Here is a 27,463-nt window from a genome sequence, read left to right as displayed (position 1 = left end):
GTGCAATACGGCCACTTACCGCTGACCAAAAGGTGGTGCGAGTTTTCCCTGCAAGGAAACCATGACAAGGTGGTGCGATTTTTTCCATGCAGCTGGAGCCGAGAGGGAGAAAGGTGGACAAAAGTGTCAAAAGAGGCTGCTCAAAAGAAAAAATGAAAGAGCTCCCTGGGAGGTTACAATTGTACATGAAGGCGAAGGCGACTCAAATTCTTCAGTTGCATCGTTCGATTCTTTGACTCTGGCTCTTTTTCGTCTCTTGCTCCCTCGTGGGCGGGCTCACTCTTTGGCTGCGAAAAAAAAATAGTGCTTCTGCAGAAGTGGTGTTACCTCCAACTCCACCCACCCCAGGCGCAGGCTCCAGTCAAGTATTTAAAGTCTGGCCCCCGTTCATTTCAGAATCCATCCTCCAATTCCCCCTTCACTTCAAATACAACATATTCAGATGAACCCAAAACACGCATTACTCGTTGGCGGCGCCTTGTACGGATGCGGCGTGGCGTACATGTTCAGAAACTACTACAAGAAGTCGTCCTTTAGGCAAATCTACGTCAAGGCAGACCAGAACTACGACAAGGTCAAGATCATGCACCCACCAACGCAGGCGTCGGTGTGACCGTCGTTGTGTACTATAATAGAAAAGAGTTGAAACAACCCATGTAGGCAAGCATCAAGTGCCATTGTAGGTAATGTTGGCCGATGAGGATAGATTTACCTGGGAATGGGTCGCGATGATTCAATTACTGGAGCAAAGAGTCTTTTATCACTATTCGTTTTGGGACAGCTTCGAGTGGTTGGATATTCACAAACGGCAAATAATTCAGAGCACTCACGATCGTGTAAGACTGGTCATTGAAAGTTTGACATGTTCGTTGTGTAATACTTGTGCCTCTGAAGGTCGCCTCCTTCTATCACACCTCATTGGCTTTCGCAGCCAGTGGTGGAAGGAGTATCGTTTAGCCAGGTTCAGCAAGGAAGACGCTTGGACACATTTCATCAGAGACGCCAGTTCAGTGGAGAGTGAAAATGTCTAGAAAATATACAGAATTCACATCGACTGTTTTTCAAGACTCAATTGCTTCAGGCGTTTGAAAAATCCATAGCGGGTGGCCCGGGGCTTTTCGGGCTGTTTCGTTCATGTTTATAGACACAGAATTCGCACCCATATATTAGAGACCTTGGTGTCGCCAGGAGGATACTATCTTATAGATCTACGAGAATTTCTCTTAATTGACCAGAGTGCAAGCTAGCGAAGCACACAATTTGCTGCGGCCGCAAGATGAACTACTATGTCAATCCAGACTTTTGTCTTCACTCTTCTTGAGTTTTGACTTAATCTCTGGCTGTGGTCCTGGGCTCCCCTGAATTGCTCAAGCTACGACCTTCAGAACCAAATCGGGAGAATTCAGGTGAATGAAGGTCAGACCGGAAAAATTACAGCGCCACAGTGATGCACCGAGAAGGCCGCTGCTGGGACCCTCGGAAAAATGGTGCTGAAAAACTGCGATATATCTCACCTCCCCCGTAATAGGTGAGTCGAATCAGCTTTCTACAAGAAGATAAAGGCGCCGCCAACTGCCCCCCCCCTAACTGCGTTGCGTCCCTTGCTCTCGTCACTTGGACACCCTGCCAGGACCAATTTGTGAATTTTTCGCCTCGCCTTGCCTATATCACACAAAAATCTGATGGTCCTGGTGGATCGTGCAGGCCAGCAAGGCCCAGCTAGCCCCAGCAGGCAGGCAATGAGCGGCCGTTACAGCACAAAAAAGCAGGACGTATGGATTTGACGTGGGATGCAAAAACCAAAGAGAAAGCAAAAGATAACAAAGAAAGTAAATTAAAAATAAAAGTCATTAAAAAGACGGCTCCCATTGAATCTTGACGTCAATGGCCCGGCAACGGCCCACCGTTGGCTGAATCGCAAGGCACAGGCAAAGGCGCCGTTTTGTGGCTGCTAGCGGCACGGCAAAAGCGCCCGCCGCAGCAGCACCAGCAGCAGGGCGACCCAAAACGTCTACCGCTCGTCAAGCAAAGCAGAGCCGAGGAACGATGAATGGTCAATTGGTGATAATATGGAAAAATCCAATTAACCGGGAAGTTTCCCTTTTGGTCATTTTGAGAGGCGCCGCGAGAATACTCATCAAGAGCATTCGTGAGGTGGCAGGAAACGGCTGCGAAAATACCGCCCAGCGACGATCTGGTGCCTGAGCGCTCATTATTGGGTGCACAAATGACCGATCCCTTCACGATGTCGACTCCAATTCGTCAAGCCTTGTCTGGGCTCGTCAAAACTTGTCCAATGAAGCAGTTGTCGATCCCTCCTCAACCGTAAAACTACTTCCATTCCAAACCACATTCTCAATTTCTCTCGCCCAATTTTTTTTTTTTTCCCTTTGCCGCATATGCGACACAGCTCTCAGCCTGGACGAAGCCTCTCCACAAAAACGTCCACGTCGCCCGCTGAAACACAAACATCAGGTGCTGCCTTCTCGTCAAGGACCTTGCCACATCGACATTGTAGCTTTTGGTTTCTTTTTCGTTGAGTCCTCTCGTCAATTGGCCTCCTCGGCTGCCTCTGCTGCCTCTGCTGTCTCTGCTGACTCTGGTGGCTTCGAGGCGTTCCTGCCTGCACCAGCATCGCTTTGCAGCCACACTCAGCGCCCTCCGTAGTCGGCAATGGAGCCGAGCAGTGGGTAATATGCCAAATTGCAATTTGCAAATTTCATTAACTTTTTTTTTTTTGTCCTTTTCTTCCTCGTCTATTTCGCTTCCGGACGTCGCCTCGGCTACATTTTCCAACGGGCACGTTTGTGGCTGTTTCTTCCTCTGCATCGCTCTCTTCCTTGCACCCTCGCATAGTGCAGGAAGGAAAATTGCACCCACGTCTTATCTACTTAACCTCTTCAAATTCTCTCCTCCCCCGTTCCCCTCAAACTTCCCCCCTTAAACCTCCTCAGCTACTACGTCTCGTCCATGTCGGACCACGAGAAATTGGTGGATATGGCCTCGTCGGCAAGACTCTCGGGGTCGCTTTCCCAGACGTACTCTGGCTCCGGCTCCGACTCCTACTCGTCGGTCGTTTACGACGATCGAAATTTTCTCAAAGAACCTGGGACTCCTTCAAACCCATCAACCTCGAAGATGACGGCGTCGACACCTCCAAGATGACAGAGATGGAGAAGTCCATCTACGCCACATCTCGTCACCCGTTGGCTCGTCGCTTAAAAGCCAGGCATTTGCAGATGATCGCCATTGGTGGTTCCATTGGCACTGGGCTCTTTGTCGGTTCGGGCTACGCCTTGGCAATGGGTGGGCCTGCTGGTGTTCTTCTTGCGTACGTGTTGGTGGGCTACTCGCTTTTCGCTGTGGTGATGGCGTTGGGCGAGATGTCGGTACAATTCCCGGTGTCGGGTTCGTTCAACGCTTTCTTCTCTCGGTTCGTCGACCCGGCGTGGGGGTTCACCTTGGGTCTCTTGTACTCGATCTCGTGGTTGGTGTCGTTTCCCTCCGAGTTAGTGGCTTGCTCCTTGACCATCAGCTACTGGAACGACAGGATCAACCCGGCGGTGTGGGTGGCCATTTTTCTAGTGGTGATCAGTTCCATCAACTTGTTTGGCGTCAAGGGCTACGGTGAGGTGGAGTTCACTCTTTCTATAATCAAGGTGCTTGCTGTTGTTGGCTTTATCATTGCTGGTATTTGTATCATTTGCGGTGTGGGCGACCAGGGCTACATTGGTGGCCGTTACTGGCATAATCCGGGCGCTTTCAACCACGGCTTCAAAGGTGTGTGCTCTGCGTTCATCTCGGCTGCCTTCTCCTTTGGAGGTGTGGAGCTTGTGGCGTTGGCGGCGTCTGAAACAGCCAACCCTCGTAAAGCCTTGCCCAGAGCGACAAAACAGGTTTTCTGGAGAATCTCCCTTTTCTACGTCACCACCGCCGTGGTAATCGGCTGTCTTGTCCCCTACACCGACGAGCGTTTGCTCAATGGCTCTTCCAGTGAAGATATCACCGCGTCGCCTTTTGTCATTGCCATCAACAACGGCGGCATCAACGTTTTGCCTGATATCATGAACGCTGTGATCTTGGTCGCCGTGGTGTCGGTGGGCTCTTCCTCGGTCTACGGTTGCTCTCGTTCCTTGGCTTCTTTGGCTGTGCAAGGTTTGCTTCCAAAGTGTATTGGCTATATCGACAGAAACGGTAGACCCTTGGTGGCCATTCTCATTACCAATGCTTTTGGCCTCTTGGGCTTCCTTGCGTCTTCAGAAAACCAAGGTGAAGTCTTCACATGGTTCTTCTCAGTGTGCTCGTTGGCTGCTTTCTTCACTTGGATTGCTATTTGCTTCACTCACTTGCGCTTCAGATGGGCTCTTAATGCCCAAGGAAGAACCACCGATGAGGTGATCTTTGTGTCTCCATTGGGCATCTGGGGTTCTCTCCTTGGTATGATCATCTTGATTTTGATTGTCATTGGCGAAATCTGGGTCTCCATCTGGCCCATCGGCTCTCCAGCGGACGCTGAGCAGTTCTTCAAGAACTGTCTTTCGATGCCGGTGATCATTGTTTTGTGTCTTGGTTTCAAGGCATACAAGGGAACATTGAACCAGTGGCTAATACCCCTCGCAGAGATCGACCTCGATACTGGTCGCCGTGAGATTGACGTTGAAGAGTTGAAACAAGAGATCGCAGAGGACAGAGCCCGCCTCGCTTCAAAGAGCTTCTTGTATCGTTTGTACAGATTCTGGTGCTAAGTTGTCCGTGTATATGAACTAATTAAAACACTTTATACTGGCTGAGGCAGCGACTGTGCTGTGCTTGAGGGGGGCTCCGAGTGACCTCATCCTCCTCCTCCACCACCTTCTTTACTTCTATACTCCGCCATGATGATGTCTTTTTGCTCTGCTGAAATCCTGATGCTGCCTCCCTTGGTTGCTTCATACAAGGGACATTTTTTGTTGGTTTTGATGTGCCCAAAAACTCCACATGACTTACATCTCCTTGTTCTGCTCTTGCCCTTGCCTATTCCTTTACCGCCAAATGCATAAGATCCATCGGGTAACATGACAGTGTTTGCGTCGATTATGGTACCGCCAGCCGCTGCCGCGAGATGAAGCGGATCTTTACTAGGTTTTCTTCCCTTACTGAGCTTGGCTCTCTTTTGCAAATTGGCAATCTTCTCTTCCAAGGCTTTCCTCCTAATCTTGTTCATTTCGATATCATTGGTTGGCAATATCTCGTTTGCATCCACCATGGACATCTTGTCGCCTTCAATCTGCTTCTTTCTCTTGATATAAGCTTTGATTAGGCGAGGATCGGTGACATACTCGACTCTTCTTTGAACGACATTGTTCTCGTCCCTGACGAGACGTGTGATCTTCAAAACGTTTCTTCTTGCAGACTGAACACCTTCTTGCTTGACTTTATCCTCCTTTTCCTTCGCAAATTTTTGCTTCATATACTCGACGTGGTCCAAAGGCTTGTACTCCTTGTAAATATCGTCCAATGTGTGACCTTCCCTGTTGTCAACTGTCAACGAGCTTCTCTGAGAATACCAGATTCTCGATATCTCGTTTTCATAGAGCTTCTGCTGATACGCAGCAGTTGTGTTCTTAGGCACTGACTCCTTTGGAGGAGGGAATAATGGTTTGAATCCGTGCTTTTGTGTCGCCCGCAAGAAGGAAAACCCGAGGCCAATACCACTATTGTCACCTTCACCATTAAGTTGAAGCATAGCTTTCGTTTGATTGGCGATGATGAAGCTTCTGGAAAGACTCCATGGCGAAAGACCCTCATCAATGGTTTCATCAGTTTCGCCATCCTTTTCTCTCCTCTTTCTTTCTGCCTTCTCTTTTTCCTCGTTCTCTTCCTCAGCATCCTTGCCATTCTCCTTTTCTCTCTTTTCTCTCTTGAGATTCTGCTTTCTCGAGTCATCGTTATACAACGAGTCAATGTCGTCAAGGACTTGCAGACCATGTTGCATACTATCCAAAAGAGCAACGTCTTCTGGTGTGATCATGGCCCTTATCTCCTCTTCTGTTGGTACAACATCCATGTTTTTGATTTTCCAAAAACCTTGGTCATCTCCCTTTCTTTGATACTCCATAAATTCCTTAAGCCTTTGTCTATTTTGCATGTCATTTTGATCAGGGAAATGCAGGGAGATGTCTTTGACAGAGAGACGAGCATTTCCATTTTTGTTCATCGTACGGTATACGATCATCTTCAAACGGTTCTTCGATGTATTGGTAACCTTTCTGGAATGTGGTGCAGGAACCTCAACAGCAGGGAAGACATTACCAACTGCAAACAAATTGTTAATAGCACGAAGGTAATGTCTTTGGTGATTACCACATCCCAGGGACCTGATGAGAAGGAAGTCTGTACTTTTTGGCTCCTGTTTAAAAATGGGTGCTCTGATCATGTTGTTGTACAAGGTGGGAACGAAGTCGCCTTTCGCAACATGTCCGAAATTCCAGAAGGGGGAGCGATCCTCTACTCCAAGAACATGTGTTTCTCCAATTGGAGCCTTTGGACGCAGGTTATCATCTTCCTTCTCTTTTCTGTAGTAGTTAATCACTTTACTGCTCATACCAAAGTTAGACAAGATATTTGGGTATTCTTCGCAGTATTCCATTGCAATGAGTGGAGCGGTATCAGCAGCCGTCAAATCAGATGTCTTACTGAAGATCTCCGTTTGAGTCTTGCCCTTGTCCTTCTTCTTCTTACGCACCTTGGGTTTGGAGAAGCAGATCAAAGAGCCCTGCCTTACCTGGAATTTGGCTCTATGATATGCTCTTGCCTCTTCCTTAGACAACCTGATCTTGTAGTATGGCGTTTGTAGCCTCAATGCTGGGACGGAATGCTCGATGGTAAGGTTACTCAATTGACTTCTAACCTTCGTGTTATAGTTGTTCCTGAGAATTTCGTATTGCTTGTCATTTGACACATTGAATTTCAATTGCAACTGTTTTTTATCAGTAGGGATCACTGCCCTCGATTTGGCGGTATCAGTCTTCTTCTTGTCAGGTACAAACAAAAGGTTTGGATCATTCATATTTAGCTCAAACTTATCTGGTGCCACTTGGCCATTGAAGATGTTTTCGTCATCATAGTCTATATCGTCGTCAACAAACTTGTCAGTTGAGATGCCTGGTCTGGATGGTTTGGCCATCTTGTCTTTATCACCAGCATCAATGATAGCATCATCGTCCCAGTCGGTGCTTGCAAGTACTAGGTCTTTGCTGAACTCGGCAAATTTGTCGTACTCGATGCCATCTGACGAAATAAACGGAAGCACCTTGACCTTTACCGACGTATCTCCATTACGTTCTAGATCCTCTATTAGGTCAAGATCCGCCTGTGTGATCTGAACTATGCCTTTCTTTTGAGAAGCGTCATTGATAACGCCACGTTTGGATTTGAATGCCTTCTTTTGATCAGGCTCGACCTCCATGCTCAATTTCATTGGTATTAGTGGTTTTACATTAGACCTAAAAGCAATCGCAGGCCGCAAGTGGTTATAGTATTTTGGAGCAGGAAGTGACATGGTATGAAAGTTGACTGGCTTGCTGGGACTATACTCATGGTAGTATTTCGCCACCATTCGGGCTTTGTGCCTTGACTCCATGTCAGCCACGATCTTCTGCAACTTAGCCTTCTTTTGCGCCAATTCTTGCGATGATTTTCTCTTTCGTGAAGGCTCCAGCTCTTTCATTGTGTGCTCGTGACCAAGTTCATCTTCAAATCCCAAATTCAAATCGTTGAGTCCATCGTCCTCAAACCCAAACTGGTTATTCATGTCTCCCAACATGTCCATGTCTGCTCCATCCATATGATCAAAGTGGTCACTCTGAGCAGCCTTTTCTTCATCGTCGTCATCACCAAAAAAAGCATCAAACTGATCGTTTGCTTTGTTTTGTAGCTCCTGTTCATCATCCAAGCCCTCTGCTGGCATGCCAGCTTCCTTTGATTCTTCGATAACCATTCCAGAAACCTCGTCCTCGTTTTCATCGGCCAATTCATCAATATCCTCGTAATCTATGGCATCGTCCGCATGCTGTGTTGTTCTCTCTGCAAAGATCTCATCTATTACTTTATCGTCAGGCACATCTACATCGCCCTGGACAAGCGAATTGTAGAAACTGTCGCCATTTCCCGAGCCTTCTGCTCGTGAAGATCCCTTTGTACCCTTTGGTGGCATTTCGTGGGAACTCTCACTGGGAAAATGGAGTACTAGTTGAGGATGCTAAGGATCAAGAGTTTAGTATGTAACATGGTGATTGTTAGTAAATGTGCAGTACATACCAACAAGCTACCAAATACCAATTACATTCAGTCCGGCCAATCGGACAAATCCTACAGAGAATTCTCATCTTACTGGATCATATCTTTACAGATCCGATTACTCTACCATTTTATCGGCTGTTGGTAAGATTTCGCAAGCCTGGGAATGACTAACTTGGTGCTAATTGTGCACTGTACATCGAAGTTAGCAAAGACAATTAAGTACAATTTCAGCGACGATCTCGACTTGTATGTGATCTACAACTTGGTTGTGCTAAATGACTATATTTCAAAGCTTTTGACCGGGCACAAGGATGGAGAAATCAAAGTTGTGCTTGTGTACTACGATTTGCCAGATTACCTAGACGCTATCCGTCTACTACTCAAAAACAGTAGTGATGAACAAGTGAAAAAGCACCATAATATCTATGTGGAGCTGTATAAGCAACAATTGACGCTTTTGGCTGGAAGTACGCTTCCTCGCGGGTCTGCAAGTACAAAATACAACGTCACCTTGCCTCAGGGCCAATCGGATAAAACCATAGGATTTAGGACGTTCATGGTTTTCAATGTTTCACATTTGCAACCACTGGACTATATTCTGGAGGGCAATTGTGGGATCCAGCAGCTTCTACGATTTTTAGCTCTTAAACACGGGGCATACTTTGCAGCAATATCTGGGCAGTTAGAGGAGGTAGAGGATCCAGAGAAAGCTCTCCTCATGCTCTCAACCTTACAAGGTGAGTTGAAGAAGAGCAACGATGAGGAGTTGCAAATATTCAAATCAGAAGGCAGTCCTATCACTGACATGCTTCAATTGCACCAGTGCCTCATGTTGGGATGGGACCTGTGGAGCAGGATCCAGTTAGTGGCGAAACTGATTCCTCGAACTGATGAGTCGCCCTTGCTTGAAAACGACGTTGAGACAGAAGAGTTGAATGACTTGTATGATGAGTTTCTCGAGAGCAGCGACGAGCGATTTGTGGAGAAGGCAAAGCAGTTGGTGGGATACGAAGAGGAACCGCAGAAGCCAGAGCCCCCTAAACCGCTTTCATACAAAGAAATCGTTGCAAAGATTGAGAATGCTTTCAAGCAATGAGCGATACTATATTCACGTTGCTATACGTTACCTGCATCACCATCAACTGCTTTCCATAACACCGTGAAAGTTGCTTGATCCTTTGATATCCTTTAAACTACAAGACAGTGAATGAATTTCACACTTTTGCGGCTTCCCGTTGCTGCAAATGCTCTGTTTCTGGGACACTATGATCTGCTGATATTCACTTACATGCGTGCGATCAACCTTTGCTTCGGAATTTCATGTCGTTCCTTCTTTATTGTCGACGACCCAGTAAACTCCTTGAAACCACAGCGCATGAATGTCATATACCCTTCCACCCATTCTCCCTTGGTTTCACTAACGATGGAATTCCTGCGCACTGATTATCCATACGGATCAAGCTCGCGGCTGCAAATTTCGAATCACTTGAATCATCCCTCAAACAAAAAAGGTTGGATTCATAGAATTATAGACCCAATTGTTTCGAGTTTAAAATCCCGGTTGCAACATTTTATCTACAATGACCCTTCCGTTTATCAGACTCCTTGAGCTGCCCATACATTTGGAGCTGGTCCGTGATTTAGTGTTGAAGGCTGCTCAACTTCACGAGAAAACGAGTTCTCTTAGTCAGATAGAACTTGCTGGCTACTTTCTGAAAGTTGTCGTTCTCCTAGTTCCTAGGCTTTTGGAAAAGAACTTGCCTCAAGAAATTGCAGTGAGAGACTTTCGAAGTCAGACCGACCCTGAATTGCTCTTCTTCAACGGGAAATTTCTTGAAGTTATACCAATGAGAATCCCCGGAAATGCATTTGAAGTGAGTCCATTTCAGCGGACGCTAGTCTCCACTCCCATTGACGAAGACGTCTTGAAAGAGAAAATTTTGGAGCTGTCCAATCAGCATATCACCATAGACGATTTGCTCATTAAAAGTCCAGACTGGGAAGAACACAACTACAAGTACTACCCGGGGTACGGGCAAGAAGTGCCGAAGGACTGGTTCCACACTGAGGAACTCAACAAGCCTCTGGTGGAGGTATTTGCTTTAGACTGCGAGTTTTGTGAAACTGAGTCAGGAGACCAACTCGCAAGGATTTCTATCGTGGACTTCAACCGTAATGTTGTTTATGACAAAATTGTCAAGCCAGAAAACGTTATCACCGACTACCGCTTGCGGTACCTGGGTATAACGAAAGGAATGATGGACATGGCAACAACCACCGAGGCTGAAGTGAGGAAGACGCTTAAGCGACTAACATCGGCATCTGATGTGCTTGTGGGCCACTCGTTGCTGTTTGACGTGAGCGTGTTGAAAATGGCGCACCCCAAAATCGTGGATACCTGCGTGATCTACGAGCACAAGAAGAAGAAGCCTTACAGGGCAAGCCTTAAGTCACTCTGCAAAACTCATCTCGGTAGAAAAATCCAGGTGGGAGAAAAAGGTCACTCATCCGTGAAGGATGCCATTGCATGTATCGATTTGTTGCAGCTTAAGCTCTCTAGGGGAATGCTCTACGGTCAATACCCTAATTTGCAGCCCATCTCGTACATGATTGAAGAAAAAGCAACATTCATAGATAAGCTGATGGACGAGTGGCAGATTGCTCCTTGTTTTCATGACACATTCACCCACGTGCCAGTTGCCAATGATGATGAAGCAGTGGAGAAACTCAAGGGAGCTGTGGAAGGGAGCAAACTTGTATTCTGTAAGCTCTCTGATTTTGAAGAAGCATCGAAGGAGCAGATGGTAAAACTTGATCGCCAGCTCTACCAGGCGTGGAATGATTTACCTGCAAATTCCTTGTTTATTGTGCTTGGAGAAAACGATGTCAAACCCGAGATTAGCCAGCTTAATAGACAGAGATGTCAATACTTCAGAAAGTTGAGGCAAGGCGAGAAGCGATCTTCCATCGCCGTGACCGATAGGTTCGGTTACGGCCACAAAAAGAAGCTCAAGATCATGGTCGAGGAGGCGAAGAAGGGTGTAGCGTTGTTTGCGGTGAAAAAGGAGATCTGATGAAGCCTAAATGATGTCAGTTGATTTTATTACGTCAAAGGTGTGCTTATCGTCTTTAAATGCATCATTGCGTGGACCACTAAAAAGTGACCAACTTCAGCTTCTACGAAGTGCATACCTTCATCAATGCATATTTACAATCACGAATGTGCTTGAGATCATCTCTATGCTTTTAGAGAGCTTCACTGAGTTCTACATGTCAGCTTTCCTTTCATGAAGATTTTTCATTTTTTCCGAAAAACATCTCTTTCATAGCATTATTTGTCCTCAACAAGGAAGCTTCTTTTATCCTCACTTGATGAGAATTAGCTTTTCAATTCATTTTAAAATCTCATCTCAAAAGCTAACATCTTGTTCACCTCCACAATTTTGGCTACTGCACTTTCCGAGGGTTACAGATTGCAACCCATCTCTTCGCGCCCACAGCTCGACCAAAAGATGCCAGGCCATTACCCTTCCCACAAGAGGACCGGCCGGAAAAAAACATTCATTTAGAAACATGCCAACTCAGAATGGCTCTGAACAACCTGCGAAAAAGCGGAAAGTGCACAAAAGGAAGCTCAAGAAGATGCTTGCGAAGCCAACTATCAACATAAATAAGGTGCCTATATCGCTAACGCTGATTCGAAAGTTGGTACTTCAGGTCGCTCAGCCTCATGGCAAGAAGCAACAGGAACACTTTGAAGTGTTGAATGCGGATAAAGTGGCGAATATTGTGGTTTGCGTGGTGCCAGGACTTTTAGAAGAGGAGTTTCGAGAGAGAGGATTGGATACTTTGATGACGTTGGAGAATGCAGAGAAACAAAGGCAATTGCTGTTTTTCGATGGGAAGTTTTCTTCACTCATTCCCATGACAAATCCTGGAAGCTCAAGCGAAGTTGCACCCGTGCTTCCGGCGTTGTTTGGAGATCGTATTCTCAAGAGCGTCAAGGAGAAATTGCTGGAGGAACTGAGGCTAAAGCAGATTGGAATTGAGGATTTGCTTGTAAAAGATCCAGACTGGGTGGACCACAATTACAAATATTTCCCTGGGTCAGGTGAGACAGCGCCTGAAGGTTGGTTTCAAACGAAGGATCTTCACAAGGACAAGGTGGATGTCTTCAGCTTGGACTGCGAGTTTTGCCAGACTGAGTCAGGGAACCAGCTAGCGAGAATTTCTGTGGTGAATTACGAGGGAAAAGTGGTTTACGACGAAGTTGTGAAGCCAAAGGACGAAATCACCAACTACGCTACGAGGTACTCGGGCATGACGAAGGAGGTGTTGGATAAGGCCACCACTACGGAAGATGATGTGCGAGAGAAACTCAAGCTGCTCATTTCTGCATCAGACATTGTGGTGGGCCATTCTTTGCTGTCCGATTTCAACGTGTTGAAGATGGTCCACGGAAAAGTCGTCGACACGTGTGTGATATATGACCATCATCGCAAAAAGCCGTACAAAGCAAGTCTCAAATGGCTTTGTGAGAAGTATCTAAACAGACAAATTCAACAAGGTGAGGAAATCGGGCAGGGCCACTCGTCTATTGAGGACGCCGTCGCATGCTTGGACTTGGTGAAGCTCAAACTTTCAAACGGTATGCATTTCGGACAAGAACCCGATTTTTTGCCCATTTCAGCGGTGATTAGAAGCTCCACAGGTCACAAGACCTCCATACTAGACACGCTGATGACCGAGTGGAAAGTGCCTGGCTGTTTCCTAGATACGGTGACGCATGTGGCCGCTAGTAATGATGACGAGGTTGCTGCAAAAGTGAAGGCAACATTAGGAGAGAGCAAGATCATTTTTGCCAAATTTTCACAGTTTCCAAAGGGTGCATCGAGTGAGCAGAAACAGCGTTTAAGTGAGCAACTCGATGACGTGTGGACGAGTGTTCCCGAATATTCATTATTTATTGTCCTCGGCGGGAGCGCCGACAAGCCAGAAATCCAGAAACTCAGCTGTGTGAAGCGGCAATTTAACAAGAAGCAAAAACAAGGAGAAAAGGTAACAAGTCCAGATGAAGTGTGGGACTTTGACAAAGAGTCGCAGCTCAAAAGAGCGGTGGCCGAAGCCAGAAGATCACTTGCCTTTGTTGCCATCAAGCCATCGCAGGAAGAGTCTGATGAACAGAAGGGCCATGGATCATTGAAGAACTGGAGGTGACCTAGGCTTTGGGCAAAGCAAGACAGGTGAATAGCATAACAAAGCATAAAACAAATCTACAACTTTAAGTCAATAGAAGCAATTGCTTTTCAACAATCCGCCGCCTCTCTCATTCATACAGAATCTTGTCAATCCACTATGAATACAGCTTATAGTATACAAAAAGGACAATCCCTAGCATCAACACTTTCACAATCAATGTGCACCATTCAACATTCTCATCTTCAAGGTGCACCACTTAGAACCTAAACTGGTCAATTACATGCCCAAACCCAGGAGCGACGAGATCTGGTCATCCTTCTTGTCCATACTCAACGCCAGACGCAAGTCGCTCTCCTGCTGAGGATCTGGAGTCGCCTCCTTGGCCACTTCCACAACTACAGGCTCCTGCAAGTACTTGTGAGCGTCCAAGTCGTAAACTCCATTCGTGTCGACGTTGGGAGCAGCGATCTCTGTGTCAGCGGCGTTGGTCTTGACCCAACCTTTCAACTTCAAATTGGCAGGTCCACCCGAGCCGTATTCAAGGGGATTGTACCATTCCTTGACCCACGTGACGCTCTCGTTGATGTGGGACTTGGGTCTTGTCACGGGCGTGGCCGGCGTAGCAGATTTGGCAAACATGTGAGTGTTGGTTGGTTCTAGGTGGGGTTTGTAGTATGTAGTGATGTAGATGGTTTACGCGCAGGTATGGGTGCAAAATAGCCAAGGAGAGGAATTTATAGAATTGGAAATGGAAAAAGAAAAAAAAAGAAAATAGGATGGAGAAGGTGTTCAGACACCGGTGGTTTTGTTATTGCTTCTGGGATTTTGTTGATTCAGTTAGCAAAGGTGGGCTGATACGTATGGTACTAGTTCTCGATCTGAGAGTGACTTATTTGTTGTTTAGAGGAAATGAAATAAAAAAGAAAAAAAAATTAAAAAATGGGGCTAAATAGTAGCCTTAGGCAATATTACGATGAAAAGTTCAATTTGAGACGTTTTGGAGCAGGAGCAAGTTCACTTTTCACTGATTCTCTCATTGAGTACTGCTACGTCCTATCGCAAAGAACTCGTCTCACTGTGATAAGAATACCCTAAACAGCAGAATTCCCCACCGAATCACCGCGTACACTTTCAATTGGCTTCGCCATAGTCATTACCTCATGATATATATGTTGCTATAAGTTAAGTCTTTTTGGTTTACCCCTGGTCTACCACGGTGGTTCTGCTGGCATCCAGCTCTTCGCCATCGTCGCCACCACCATCCTCCGCATGGTACCCCGACTGCTGCCGCTTGAGTGCCTTCAGCTTAGCCCGCTCAAGCTTCTCTCGAACTTTCTGTCTGTGTCTCTCCTCGTTCATCACCTTCTGGTCGTACCACCGCATCATGTGCACGGGCTTGACGCCAAACGCTGCCTCGTACTGACAGAAGAGACACCCGAGATCAGCGTCAAAACCACCACGCTGGTTCCCCACCGGCTGGCCTTTTTGACCGTCCTGCTGCAGCTTCTTCTTTTTCTTGTTCTTTTTCTTGTTCTTCTTCGTCTTCTCCCCCGTCGGCGGCGCCACCATCGTGCTGTTGGGGGTTTTATCTCGTAAGTTCATGAATCGAAGCTGTTCTTCCACGTTGCAGTACGTGGGCACGAGCTTCCCGTTCTGGTCATACTCAAACGTAAACTCGCACGACGCCTCGTCGTCTCTATTTCCACCTTCGCCCACCGGGCCGTCGCTGAGCTCCACCTCAATGTGATGCGTGGGTCCGTACTCATACAGAAACTCTGCGTCGCCTTGCAATTCGCCAATGTCGTAATCGTCCTGCTCTGCATCGTCATACTCATCATCTTCATACCCGCAGTCGCCATTACCGGCATGAAGCCCTTCTTCGTCTTTGGTCCCATACAAGGAGAAGCCTTCCTGGGCGCTGTTCTGCTCAGCTTCGGCCTCGGCTATCTTCCGCTGAAGCTTCATGATCTCGTCCCCGCGCAACATCTTTTCCTCGTCTCCTTCTGTGCGATCATTTAGCATTTCTCTGAGCCCAATCTTTTTGATTAGTTCTTCCATTTCTTTTCTTATAAGCTTGATCTCGTCAGCGCCAAACCCCATCTTGAGCGGGTTTTCTTCCGTGGGAAACGGCAGGTACCCTCCATTACTGTTACCGCTCTCCTTCATCTTTCTATTCTCCATGTTTCGCCTCACCATCGTGATGAACTCTAACTTGCGCTGGGTGTCAAGCGTTCGTTGCAGTTCTTGCTCGGGCTTTCCGTGCTGCTGATGTAGTTCGGTGAGGGCTCCATCTGGCATGATCTGGGTTGTAGGAATGGTCGTAGGAATCGATGGTACTGGATCTTTGGGTAGGTTTTTTTGACTTTTAGATACAGTGCGAATTCGTCCCTACGCTGATTTTGCAACCAATGTAGGTGAGAGAGAGGAGTGGAGCTTCGGGGGTTTGGATACTCTATGCTATTTAAATGTTTCAACGGGATTCACTGGTTCTATGCTCGCGTGAAGAATCAACTTGCGAGAAGAGTCAGCATGGGGAAGGTACATCCAATGATGGAAGACCATGGAACTGTCATGGAAGCAGATCAAGTGAGAAAAGATCTATTCTGGAGCCAATGACCAGTTGTTAAACCTCCGCAATCTGCTTAGTCCTTTTTGAGGGTTCTTTGCTTTTCTGCGTTCTGCACAACCTTTTCGTCAACGAAGAGACCCTTTCTTCTTCTGATGGTGTTCATGTAGCGCCTTGCCACATTCTCTCTCTCGGCAAATGTGCCGAGCTCCTCGAGCTCCTCTTCGGTGTGGGGCACCCAGAAAGGATCTATATCGAGCATGTCGTAGCCGTCAAACACAAGCTGCGGACTGGCAGCACCTGACGTCCTTTTTCTAATCTCCTCACTGAACCCAAATGCTTCAACCACGGGAATCCTCGCATTGACGGTGAAGAATGGGGTACCTTCTTTCATTTCCTCAGAGATGATCGAACCACCTCTCTTTTGAATGACAACGTACACTTTTCCTAGTACCTCGGGTGAAGCTTGGATCTCACATGTGTACATTGCGAGGAAAAGACGTGGAGCATTAAGTAGGAATCCCTTGTGGATGAGCTGCTTCGTCTGCTTCAAGATTCGTCCGCTCAAGTTAAGCAAGACCTCTTCTGTTTCTGGTCTAAATGATCTCTGAAGAACAACAATGGTACCTTGCACTGGCTCAGAGCAAAGAGGACCTTCGTGCATTGCCAACTGGAAGCCCGCTAAAACGTTGGACTCAAACTTGAATCTCGTGGCATCCTCCTTCTCTGTCACTAAGGCCCTCCGGAACTGTTGGCCGTTGCTTGGGGCTTCCACGAAGATGTTCGGCCCAACTCTTTTTGGCCCAAAGTTAATGATGTGGTTCACGAAGACGGTGGCTGAGTCAAAGATGTCGAGCACTTCACGATGGAGCCCCACGTCTTCGATGACTTCGATAAGTTTATCATGGAAAGGAGTAACCTTAACCTCAAACTCCTCAGTAGAACTTGTGAACTTGGAGTTGACCAAATCCTTGATCTCGTGCTCATGCTTGATAAGAAAGCTCGTAATGTTGTCAGGCAAGGGAAAAACATCAATCTGCAAATCCACCTCGTTTTCGTCAACCTCTTCCTCCTCACCATCCCCTTCTTCTAGGTCCTCCTTTGTGATTGTGGGTTTGGCATCCACGTTCAATCCCTCCCTGAACGGTATCACTGGCTCCTTTACCACCACCTCGCAGCCTGGGGCAAAACGGGTCTCGAGGTCCTTGAGACATCTCTCCAAATGTAACTCACCGGCAACACAAACAATGAGTTCACCGGAGTCATCGTCAATGTACCACTCTAAAACGGGGTCAGCTTTGGTGAGCAAATCCAAACCTTTCTCTAGCTTGTGTAGCTTAAGGAGATTATCAGGTTCAATCGCCACCCTCATAATAGGCTTGTTGTGAATCAACGTGGTGGTGGAGGCAAAGTTCAAGTACGGCTTGTCCTCAGGCACCTCACACATGATGGTTGCGTTTTTAAGAACCAAATCGCCCAAACCAACAATACCCACAATATTTCCAGCGGGAACAGTATCCACTCGCACAAACTCACGGCCCATAATTAAAAGCAAATCTTGAAGCTCTATGTCTTCATGAAGCTGCTCAATGTTGGTTGGATGATTTTTTCCTAATGATGGATCGTACTTGGGTCCAACAACACAGACTCGCTGGCCACGAGACAAAGCTCCTGAGTAAACACGGGTAAATGCAACCAAGGTCTCTTTTTCAACTTCATTTTCCTCTTCTTCGTCTGGATCTTCTTCGAACTCCCACTGGAACTGATCTGGTTTTGTTTCCAAGTAGATTTCACCATCACCTTCTTGCTCCAAACGAGCATCTGCCAACGCAGCGGCGGCTTCTGAAGCCTTCTTTGCATTTTCACGAGCCTTTCGACTTCTCTCTTGGAGCTCCTCAGCGCTAGGTCCGATCGTTGCTTCTTTAGGGAGCTCAGCATTTGGAATTGAGAGCATCTTCGAAATGTACGCTAAAGTGTGAGAATCTGGGTTGGAGGAGTCACAGGTTTCCAACGATTTCTTGAATGAAGAGTCCAACAATTCCTCATGTGGAGTTTCAGGAAGCGCACTATACACGTATTCATTCAATATCTTCTCGATTCGTTCGCTTTGAGCTTGAGTAGGATTGGGCAAATACTCAATGACAGCACCTAGTATAGCGTGGCTCAAGGGGATCCACTGGGACATAATTAGGTTCAACAACGCCTTGTGATCTGTAGACCGCAAGTCACGAGGGGAGAGTTTGGAGCCCAATTTCGAAGTGATTTTTTCGAGTTTCTCGTCGTCCCTGTTCAAGTAACATGCATCGTAAATATTCCAGATCTGTTCCAACACAAGCGAGACAAACAAAGGTTTGAGCGACGACTGCGAGGGCTTCAACTTTGACCCGGGAATGATCTTTTTATTCTTCATATCCAAGTAGAAATCGCCCCAGAGTGTCTTGGACAATGCAGCGTGGGAAAAGCCTAATTTGGCCAGATATATGCGAGCAAAAGTGTTGATGGAGAACGCCCAACCGTCAATAGCTGAGGCAAAAATAACGTTGTTGTTTTCTGGCGAGAAGTAAAGATCCAGATCCGATTTCTCCACGTACTCGCCCATAGCCCCGGCTTCTCTCCATTTCATATCGTCCTCCATTCTGTCGCCAGCGTAGAAGGAGCCGATCACCGAGTTCACTTGCTCTACAATACGCAGAATATGCTGGTACGCCTCCAAGGGCAGAAAGCGCCATTCAGTGACCAACCTATCAATCTTGTTGATCACCAAAAGTGGTTTCAACCGATCCACCCAGCACTGCCTTAGTACATTGACAGTTTGCGAACAGACGCCCTCCACCACATCAACTAGCACCACGGCACCGTCGCACAAACGAGAAGCAGTGGAGACTTCCAGGGAAAAGTCAATGTGGCCAGGTGAATCGATCAAGTTGATCAAGTGCTCCTTCACGTCCGCTTCGTCGCTTCCTTCTTTCTTGCGCATCACTTTAAAGTATAAAGAAATCGCCAGCAGCTCCATTGTGATGCCTCGAAGCTGCTCGTCTTCTCTTGAGTCCAAATAGCGCACTTTTCCTGCCATTCTTTGCGAGATAATCCCGTTGGTTGCTAGGAGACTATCACTGAGAGAGGTTTTGCCGTGGTCCACATGGGCCAAGATGCAGATGTTCCTCACATTGGCCGTCGAGGCCTGAAGCTCTCGCACCTTTTCTGGCGATAACTTCATGGCGAGTGTGAATTGGTGGTATTAATTGGAGGTGTAGATATTCGCTACAGAAGGTGGTACCTACACAACGCACATTATAGTGCAAATCGCGCGATGCTCATCTGGTTGCAAATCTACCTCCACGCTTCTTCTTCTACATTTACCCAGAAAAAAGTTCCTAAATGATCTGCCCATTGTGCTGCAGTTCGTTACGTCAGAACTTGCTTCTGCCTCCAGTGGCGCTTTTGGTGTGTCCCAACGAGCTGTGTGTGTACCCACTCAACTTGAACCCTGAGGAATTGGCCAGAAAACAGTTGGTGGTGAGAACAGACGAGGAGAAGATTTTGAAGCTCATGCAGAAGAAGATGGACGAAGCTGGCGTGGAGAAGAAAGTTAGCGACTTCATTGTGAGGCCGGGAACACGGCAAGCTTAGTGGGTGAGGAAAGGATAAGTTATTTTGGAAGACACAGACGAGCAATAGCAAATGCACCTAGGCTGCCACTTAAGAAGTTGTTTCATAGCGAGGTACCGTTACTGGGTAGAAGGTTTTGAAAGATCAGACTCTTAAGTTGGGAATCTAGCAGCTGGACGAGGCTAGACGCGATGATCACATTACTACTACAGGTTTCATCGGGAGAGTCTCTTTCGGTGATGTATGCTTGTGCTACCAATTCTTGATTGAAAGACGGTTAAAGAGGGATTACTGAGCGTTGCAAGGGACAGACACCTACAAGAATGCCCCAGCTCTCAATCTGAGAGCATGAATTTCCACTTCATACACATCATTACAGGTTGAAGGGTTTTCTCAGTGACGAAATTTGAACCTCAATTCTCTGCTTGCACCCTCACCGTTCGAGCTCTCCAAAGTTGGAGCTCTTTATATCTGATTGATGCACATTTTACACAACTCTGACCTTAGTGTGAGCACAATTTTTGTTACCCACGACCCAAATTTATATCCACAGATGCCTGATGAGACCCCAAGAGGACTTCAAACGAGATGGAAATATAGGGATCTGAATACTAGGTGGACTGACTCTTGAAGACTTCCTCTATGCTCAATTTCATAAAGCATACTTTCCGGAGGGTCCCTGTACGACTTTTCGCGGCCATGTAGGAAGCATTGATAATGCTCTATCGAGGTCAAACAATAAGGGCAATTCTCCTACAAAAAATATCAAATGAACGACATCTCGCCACTTTAGGATTATTTGAAAAGCCATATATCATACATTTGCGTTCTCTTTCATCACCCAGGTCCCAAGTTAAGTTTTGTCCCCTCTTCACGCTTTCGACGTGCCCCTACCAAAACCCTAGTTCAACGACACCCGGTAAAAGATTTGACACCGTTAACTACATACTTTATTCACCTTAACTACTTACACATACACCCACAAATTTTACCATGTCAGACTGGAAATCCTCGCTAAACATGCCAGCCAAAGACACAAGGCCGCAGACAGAAGATGTCCTAACAACCAATGGAAAAACGTTTGAAGACTTCAACTTGAAAAGAGAATTGTTGATGGGCATTTTCGAGGCCGGGTTTGAGAAACCGTCTCCCATCCAAGAAGAATCAATCCCCATGGCGCTTGCCGGAAGAGACATTTTGGCAAGAGCTAAGAACGGAACAGGCAAAACAGCATCGTTCGTCATTCCAGCGTTGCAACAGGTGAAGCCTAAACTCAATAAAATTCAAGCGTTGATCCTCGTGCCCACAAGAGAGTTGGCGTTGCAGACATCCCAGGTGGTCAGAACGTTGGGCAAACATTTAGCTATTCAGTGCATGGTCACCACGGGTGGTACCAACTTGCAAGATGACATTTTGAGATTGAACGAGCCCGTGCATGTACTTGTGGGTACCCCTGGCCGTGTGTTGGACTTGGTTTCCAGAGATATTGCCAACTTGGGCGAGTGTCCACTTTTTGTCATGGATGAGGCAGACAAGATGTTGCTGAGAGAGTTCAGAAACGTCATTGAACAGATTCTTTCCTTCTTTCCCAAGGGCAGACAGTCCCTTTTGTTCTCCGCCACTTTTCCCTATGCCGTCAAGTCGTTTATGGACAAACACTTGACCAAGCCTTATGAGATCAACTTGATGGATGAGTTGACGTTGAGAGGTATCTCTCAATTCTACGCTTTCGTTGAAGAAAAGCAGAAATTGCACTGCCTCAACACTCTTTTCAGCAAATTGCAAATCAACCAGTCTATCATTTTCTGTAACTCCACCAACAGAGTCGAATTGTTGGCCAAGAAAATCACCGAATTGGGCTACTCGTGTTACTACTCCCATGCAAAAATGCCCCAGCTGGCCAGAAACAAGGTGTTTCACGAATTTAGACAAGGCAAAGTCCGTAACTTGGTCTGCTCTGACTTGTTGACCAGAGGTATCGACGTTCAAGCTGTGAACGTTGTCATCAATTTTGATTTCCCAAAGACTGCAGAAACCTATTTGCATAGAATTGGTCGTTCCGGTAGATTTGGTCACCTAGGTTTGGCCATCAATTTGATGTCTTGGAACGATAGATACAATTTGTATAAGATTGAACAGGAATTGGGTACCGAGATCAAGCCTATTCCTGCTCAAATCGACAAGTCCCTATACGTCAACGAGGACGAGGAGACTATTCCAAAGCCTTTCAAGCTCGATCAGTTACCTAAGACAAAGGACAACGCCAGGAATGGCTACGAATACCAGGGCCAACCGCTGATGCCACCTCAAAATGTTCCTCCTCAGGGAGCACCTCATCAAGTTCCACTCCCGCAAGTCCCTCAACAATCGCAACATCTGCAATACCCCATACAGAATGCTTCACAGCTGCAACAACCACAGCAGCCACAACAGCCTCAACAATCGCAGCAGCCCCCACACCTTCAATTCCCAGGGCAAATGCCAGGTCCACAGGGTGGTCAGTTTCCTCACGGAATGCCTCAGTACCCACAGTATGGTATCCCCCCGCAATATGGTTACCCCGGCCATATGCAAAGTCCACCGCAATTCAATGGTCACCCACCACAGTTCAATGGGACAGCTCAGCAAAAATGACGGAGCTAGCCCACGAAGCTCTTTGCGCTATATGATGTAAAGGACACACGGATTGGGCCCTTGAATTTGTAACACGCTAGTTGAAGCAGTGAGATCCCCTTCAAGGGGAACACTTAACTATCAATTGTCAAGAAATCAGAAAAACATATAAAAAAAAAATTTTCTTTTTAAAAAAAAAAAATAAAAAAAAAAAAAAAAATAAAAAAAAGAATTGTTCGATATTTGCAAGCAGACAGCTTGCCATCTGGAGACTGCCAAACACGCTTTGAACAAGTGAACAAATCGATAGTCCACGGGATAGCATTTTCTTCTTAAGCACACATGTCAAGAATCACGCATCTTCCAGTGCAGTGTTCGCTGGAAGCAAAGCCGATTATTTTACAATGTCACCTACACCCCCAATATTAGAAATTCATTTACAAATCCTGTGCATACTTACGAGTTACGAATAAAGCTTTAGGCTGTTTGGGAACGCATGCTCCAGTTATAGATTAATTTTCCCGTTTATTTGCCTCATCATTCTTGTATTTCTATGGTGTTCTTCATTTCATAGTTTTGTTTTATTATATATTTTACCCACGTTGGTGTAGACTGAATACCAAAATGAGCTCGCTTGGTTTAAAGCATGCTACAGTGATGCCTTTGAATAAATAGGGATAACTAAACTGTCAAAGTTGTTCTAATTGCTTGAAGTCATCTTGAGTTTAGCTAGCCAGGGATCAACAAAATCAAAGGTATCAGTTCAAATAAGAGAGATGCTTCCATTAATATTGGTTGAACAGCAGAAATCAAAAGATGCAAGCTTATAGAAGTTGTGCTTATAATTCATAATATGAAAGTCTAGAGCAGCATCAATGAGATTTACAGATTTTCGTGATTTTTGTAGTTCAATGTAACGTTCACTGAAAAAGAAATGGTTGCGAAAAGTTGCAAACTCATGAACATAAATAGCTCTACAACAAAAGGATGCAGCAGTACGAGTAATAGTGGAGTCCAACAATCAGACTGGTAAAATTTGAAGCAATACGTCATGAGAACGAGAGCTCATTTCTGAAGTAACACCAACGCTGACTCACCATTTCATGTCCACTTAATCAGCGTCATTTCTCAGCAAGATTTGGCCAGCCAAAACTGAACACATGAATGAGAAAGAGAACAAGAAACCTAAGACGTATGATAGTGAAACAGCGCCGAAGATACTTACAAACAGTGGCAAAGCGTGTAAGAGTATCGCGATCTGAAAATCACCGCTTCTACTTTCATACGTCTTAATATTATCGCGGTGTATTGAGTAGCCATGTACAGCTGCAAAACAACCAAAATCACCCCTAGAGTGACTAAAGCATGAAACTCATAAAGTCAAGCCCAATTCAAGCATATCCACCATCAAAGAATCTCAAATTTACCTTCTCGTACCTTCTGTAGCCAACACCTCAGTCACCGCTTCTTCCCCACCAGCGATTTTTTTCTGACTCTGACCGCGCAGCTCATCTCACCTCTATCTTCACCACTTCCACCTCCAACTCAACTTCATCACCTAACACCTTCGTCATGTGTGGGATCTTGGCCGTGGTGCTTGCCAACCAGAAGAACAACGTGGCGCCAGAGCTCTTTGAAGGCGCCATGTTCTTACAGCATAGGGGTCAGGACGCTGCTGGAATTGTTACCTGTGGCGCCAGAGGCAGATTCTACCAGTGCAAGGGCAACGGGATGGCCCGTGATGTGTTTACCCAGCTGCGGATGATGAACTTGGTCGGCAACATGGGCATCACCCACTTGAGGTACCCTACTGCCGGGTCGAGTGCTGGGTCGGAGGCCCAGCCGTTCTACGTGAACTCGCCATATGGGATAGTGATGTCCCACAACGGTAACTTGGTCAACTCTCTGAGTTGCGCAAGTACTTGGACGAAACCGTCCACAGGCACATCAACACGGACTCGGACTCGGAGCTTTTGCTCAACATCTTCGCCTCTGAGTTGGATAAGTCCAACAAGAGCAGAGTCAACAACCAGGACCTTTTCGCTGCCTTGACCCTGACCATGTCCACTATTAGAGGTGCCTACTCGTGTGTGGCCATGCTTGCTGGCTACGGTGTGATTGGTTTCCGTGACCCTAACGGGATCCGTCCACTTTTGTTTGGTGAAAGAACCAACGAGGACGGTCTGGTCGACTATATGCTTGCGTCAGAGTCGGTGGTGTTGAAAGCGCACGGATACAATGTTTTTAGAGACATCAACCCAGGTGAGGCTGTCATCATTCCAAAAGCTCCTGACGCCAACAACAAGCCTGAGTTCAGACAGGTGGTGGAGCCTAAGGTGTTCTCCCCAGATATCTTTGAGTACGTCTATTTCGCCAGACCCGACTCTGTGTTGGACGGCGTATCCGTCTACAGATCGAGAATCGAGATGGGTAACCGTTTGGCCACCAAGATTCGCAAAAGCTTCCCCAACCACGATGTTTTGGGCGAGATCGATGTGGTGATCCCCGTCCCAGACACTTCCCGTACGTCTGCTTTGCAGTGTGCCGTTTCCTTGAACGTTCCATACAGAGAGGGTTTTGTGAAGAACAGATACATTGGACGTACTTTCATTATGCCTAACCAGCAAGAAAGACGTCTGAGTGTAAGAAGAAAGTTGAACGCCATGGAGTCTGAGTTTAAGGGCCGCAACGTGTTGCTTGTGGATGACTCTATCGTCCGGGGTACTACTTCTAAAGAGATTGTCCAGATGGCCCGTGAAGCCGGCGCCAAGACGGTCATGATTGCATCTTGTGCTCCACCTATCCGTTTCAACCATATTTATGGTATCGACTTGGCCGACACCAAGGCTCTTGTTGGGTTCGACAGAACGGAAGATGAGATTGCCGAGGTTATTGGCGCCGATAAAGTCTTCTATCAGGATTTGCAAGACTTGATCGACTGCTGTTCAAGCGAAAAGACTCTGACGTTTGAGGTCGGTGTATTCACTGGCCAGTACATCACTGGCCCTGAGGACAATTACATCCAAGAGTTGGAGAAGATCAGAGCTCAAAATCAAAGGTTGAAGGAAGTCAAGAAGGGCTTGAGCGTGGATGCTTGTATAGACGCCCTGGACCTTGTGGACGTGAAAGCCGAGGTAGATATTTCCATCCACAATGCCGGAGACCATCACCCATGAGGGAACAGAGTTATAGACTATGACAAAAGTTGTACTAAATAGAATATAGGGACATTGGAAGTCGTTTGAAAGCACCTCTTCACAGGGTGCCCACTGTGCTTCGGCACCTCTACATCCTCCTGACTGCCACTTGTGGATTATGCTACGCTAAATGGCGCCGGCAGCGCTCTAGTGGTGAATCGTATATACATTTTCCCTGTATGCGGTATGTGTCTTACTCGACATCATCAAACTTCTCCCCCTGCACCAAGTCTGGAATGTCCTCGTCGGCACCCTGGGCGCCAGCGCCGGCATTCAACTCCTCGGGAGCCTTGCCGGCCTGGAGCTGAGCGGCCAACTGTCTCAAGGCCTCCAAGTTCTCAGAACCCAACTGAGGCAAGATGCCTGGGATCAACTGGGTGATGTCCTTTTCCTGTGGGTAACCGGTGAAAGCAAAAGTGTTGGACTGGGAAGCGGCCTGGACACCGACTCTGTTGAAATGCAACACTTTGCCATTGTCTTTGAAGAAGTTGGCCTCCTCGACGCCTTCCACTTTGGTGGCCTTCATTTTGCCCAACGCCTCAACGAGCTTGACGTCGTCAACTTCCTTCACCACCTTCTTGGCCTTAACTCTGGCACCACCAACCTTCTTTGGGTTGGACTTTTGCAACTTGGCTAACTTCTCTGGATCAATTGGCATCTTGAATGTAGGGTTTTATAGAGGGGGAACGCTTTTTCACTATGAGCGTTTGAAATTTTCTCGACGCTTGGGTATCGACACGACCGGGACTTGCGAGACCAAGTTGGATCACGTGACTTCACAGGGCTACCATCTGTTACGGTGGTGGGTGATTGGAGACGAACGCAGGGTGGAATTTGATGGTGAAAGTGAATTTGGTCTGTAAATTATGCTCAGGCTGTAATGTGGAAGGATCGTGCGGGAGTTGTGAGTAAGCAGCCTGTATGTGTGGAAACAGTTGACGAAAATGCTCAAACAGAAGAGACGTTTTATCAAAGTCAAGATTGGAAAGTCTTCGTGAGGAAGAGTTGCCTTGGTTTATGTGATGAAGGTTTGGAGGTGAGCTGTTTGTGGGTGGAGAGCTGAGACAGTAGACACAGTGACATTGGCATATGGCAAGTATGGCTGCGAAAAGTTGATATGGAGAATGAGTGAGAAAAAGAGGTTTTTGGTCTAAAGGATATTGAAGGGGCATATAGTGAAGAGAGAAGTATAGAAAAGAAAGCTACAGAGGAGAAAATGGTCCCCTTACAGAATTAGGACATGGGAACAGGTAATTGTTTCTTATCAGTTCCTTGCTTCGATTGTGATTCCTCTGACCAGGAACTAGGCGCAATGCCTTCAATCATTGAACAATTCAAATAGTCGCTGATATCTCAGGCCCTTCTTCTACCACCAAGCCAGTGACATCATTTTCACCTGACGCTTTTCAATTCATCCACAGCGTTTTTTACCTTTCGGGAATATAGACCTCGTTCTCTTTCCTTCAATATTACATGATGTTAGCCAGTGGAACCTAATGCATTCTGAAAATGCTCTTCCAGGCCTCTGCCAAGGTCAATTCAGCGACCACCTGTCAAATTTTTCCATAAAGACGACGAAGTTATTTTTAAGTACAGGGGAGTATTGATAGAATGGCTGCGAAAAGCTCCTGAAGTGATTCATGTCTGCCAACTAAGTAGATCCTGGCTTCTTTGATGAACCTGCCTTGGATTTGGCGGTGTCTTTTCGTTGAATACCTCAATCTGACAAATTTCTTCAAACATTTCTGACTGTGCCTGACGTAATGTAGGTGAACGCCTTCCCTCGGCGTTTTCGCTCACAATTCCGTTTCTTTTGCAATTGTCCTCTGCAACTGGAAGCACCTATTTGCAGTCACCGAAGAACAAGAATAGAATCTTTGAAAAAATCTAAACCGACGTATTTAGGGCTCTTCGGCCATGTTCCTCTCGTTCACTTCCATAGTGTGAATGCTACCCAATTTTTGGAGCCTCCACACTTTCAAATCTCTCCAAGCGCGCT

The 27,463-nt window shown here is 46.6% G+C and overlaps 12 protein-coding genes across 12 annotated transcripts; 7 read left to right on the top strand and 5 right to left on the bottom strand. All coding sequences in view use genetic code 12, as the record gives it.

Annotated features, from left to right (window-relative positions):
* Nucleotides 1-3,161: 3,161 nt before the first annotated feature.
* GAP4 (Gap4p) lies at nucleotides 3,162-4,745 on the top strand (the record flags this gene model as incomplete). The annotated part of the gene is made up of 1 exon (XM_029033859.2): nucleotides 3,162-4,745. The coding sequence occupies one exon, from the start codon at nucleotides 3,162-3,164 to the stop codon at nucleotides 4,743-4,745; it is 1,584 nt and encodes a 527-aa protein (XP_028891422.2).
* Nucleotides 4,746-4,831: 86 nt separating this feature from the next.
* On the bottom strand, nucleotides 4,832-8,194 carry TAF145 (histone acetyltransferase; the record flags this gene model as incomplete). The annotated part of the gene is made up of 1 exon (XM_029033860.2): nucleotides 4,832-8,194. The coding sequence occupies one exon, from the start codon at nucleotides 8,192-8,194 to the stop codon at nucleotides 4,832-4,834; it is 3,363 nt and encodes a 1,120-aa protein (XP_028891423.2).
* A 249-nt stretch (nucleotides 8,195-8,443) lies between these two features.
* On the top strand, nucleotides 8,444-9,376 carry CJI96_0004230 (uncharacterized protein; the record flags this gene model as incomplete). Its single annotated transcript, XM_029033861.1, has 1 exon — nucleotides 8,444-9,376. The coding sequence occupies one exon, from the start codon at nucleotides 8,444-8,446 to the stop codon at nucleotides 9,374-9,376; it is 933 nt and encodes a 310-aa protein (XP_028891424.1).
* A 484-nt stretch (nucleotides 9,377-9,860) lies between these two features.
* On the top strand, nucleotides 9,861-11,354 carry CJI96_0004229 (RNA exonuclease; the record flags this gene model as incomplete). Its single annotated transcript, XM_029033862.2, has 1 exon — nucleotides 9,861-11,354. The coding sequence occupies one exon, from the start codon at nucleotides 9,861-9,863 to the stop codon at nucleotides 11,352-11,354; it is 1,494 nt and encodes a 497-aa protein (XP_028891425.2).
* Nucleotides 11,355-11,853: 499 nt separating this feature from the next.
* On the top strand, nucleotides 11,854-13,497 carry CJI96_0004228 (RNA exonuclease; the record flags this gene model as incomplete). Its single annotated transcript, XM_029033863.2, has 1 exon — nucleotides 11,854-13,497. The coding sequence occupies one exon, from the start codon at nucleotides 11,854-11,856 to the stop codon at nucleotides 13,495-13,497; it is 1,644 nt and encodes a 547-aa protein (XP_028891426.2).
* Nucleotides 13,498-13,755: 258 nt separating this feature from the next.
* Nucleotides 13,756-14,118, bottom strand: CJI96_0004227 (uncharacterized protein; the record flags this gene model as incomplete). Its single annotated transcript, XM_029033864.2, has 1 exon — nucleotides 13,756-14,118. The coding sequence occupies one exon, from the start codon at nucleotides 14,116-14,118 to the stop codon at nucleotides 13,756-13,758; it is 363 nt and encodes a 120-aa protein (XP_028891427.2).
* A 558-nt stretch (nucleotides 14,119-14,676) lies between these two features.
* CJI96_0004226 (uncharacterized protein) lies at nucleotides 14,677-15,777 on the bottom strand (the record flags this gene model as incomplete). The annotated part of the gene is made up of 1 exon (XM_029033865.2): nucleotides 14,677-15,777. The coding sequence occupies one exon, from the start codon at nucleotides 15,775-15,777 to the stop codon at nucleotides 14,677-14,679; it is 1,101 nt and encodes a 366-aa protein (XP_028891428.2).
* Nucleotides 15,778-16,121: 344 nt separating this feature from the next.
* On the bottom strand, nucleotides 16,122-19,262 carry RIA1 (GTPase RIA1; the record flags this gene model as incomplete). Its single annotated transcript, XM_029033866.2, has 1 exon — nucleotides 16,122-19,262. The coding sequence occupies one exon, from the start codon at nucleotides 19,260-19,262 to the stop codon at nucleotides 16,122-16,124; it is 3,141 nt and encodes a 1,046-aa protein (XP_028891429.2).
* Nucleotides 19,263-19,423: 161 nt separating this feature from the next.
* On the top strand, nucleotides 19,424-19,675 carry CJI96_0004224 (uncharacterized protein; the record flags this gene model as incomplete). Its single annotated transcript, XM_029033867.2, has 1 exon — nucleotides 19,424-19,675. The coding sequence occupies one exon, from the start codon at nucleotides 19,424-19,426 to the stop codon at nucleotides 19,673-19,675; it is 252 nt and encodes an 83-aa protein (XP_028891430.2).
* A 972-nt stretch (nucleotides 19,676-20,647) lies between these two features.
* Nucleotides 20,648-22,288, top strand: DHH1 (DExD/H-box ATP-dependent RNA helicase DHH1; the record flags this gene model as incomplete). Its single annotated transcript, XM_029033868.2, has 1 exon — nucleotides 20,648-22,288. One exon carries the CDS (start codon nucleotides 20,648-20,650, stop codon nucleotides 22,286-22,288), a length of 1,641 nt encoding a protein of 546 aa, XP_028891431.2.
* Nucleotides 22,289-23,839: 1,551 nt separating this feature from the next.
* Nucleotides 23,840-25,443, top strand: ADE4 (amidophosphoribosyltransferase; the record flags this gene model as incomplete). Its single annotated transcript, XM_054702172.1, has 2 exons — nucleotides 23,840-24,139; nucleotides 24,178-25,443. The coding sequence occupies 2 exons, from the start codon at nucleotides 23,840-23,842 to the stop codon at nucleotides 25,441-25,443; spliced, it is 1,566 nt and encodes a 521-aa protein (XP_054558147.1).
* Nucleotides 25,444-25,657: 214 nt separating this feature from the next.
* Nucleotides 25,658-26,122, bottom strand: EGD1 (Egd1p; the record flags this gene model as incomplete). The annotated part of the gene is made up of 1 exon (XM_029033870.2): nucleotides 25,658-26,122. One exon carries the CDS (start codon nucleotides 26,120-26,122, stop codon nucleotides 25,658-25,660), a length of 465 nt encoding a protein of 154 aa, XP_028891433.2.
* Nucleotides 26,123-27,463: the final 1,341 nt, after the last annotated feature.

This window comes from Candidozyma auris, chromosome 4, assembly GCF_003013715.1.
Source record: "Candidozyma auris chromosome 4, complete sequence".
Classification (NCBI taxonomy): domain Eukaryota; kingdom Fungi; phylum Ascomycota; class Pichiomycetes; order Serinales; family Metschnikowiaceae; genus Candidozyma; species Candidozyma auris.
The sequence above is the reverse complement of the archived record's forward strand: the minus strand, read 5'-3'. Positions and strand labels throughout refer to the sequence as shown.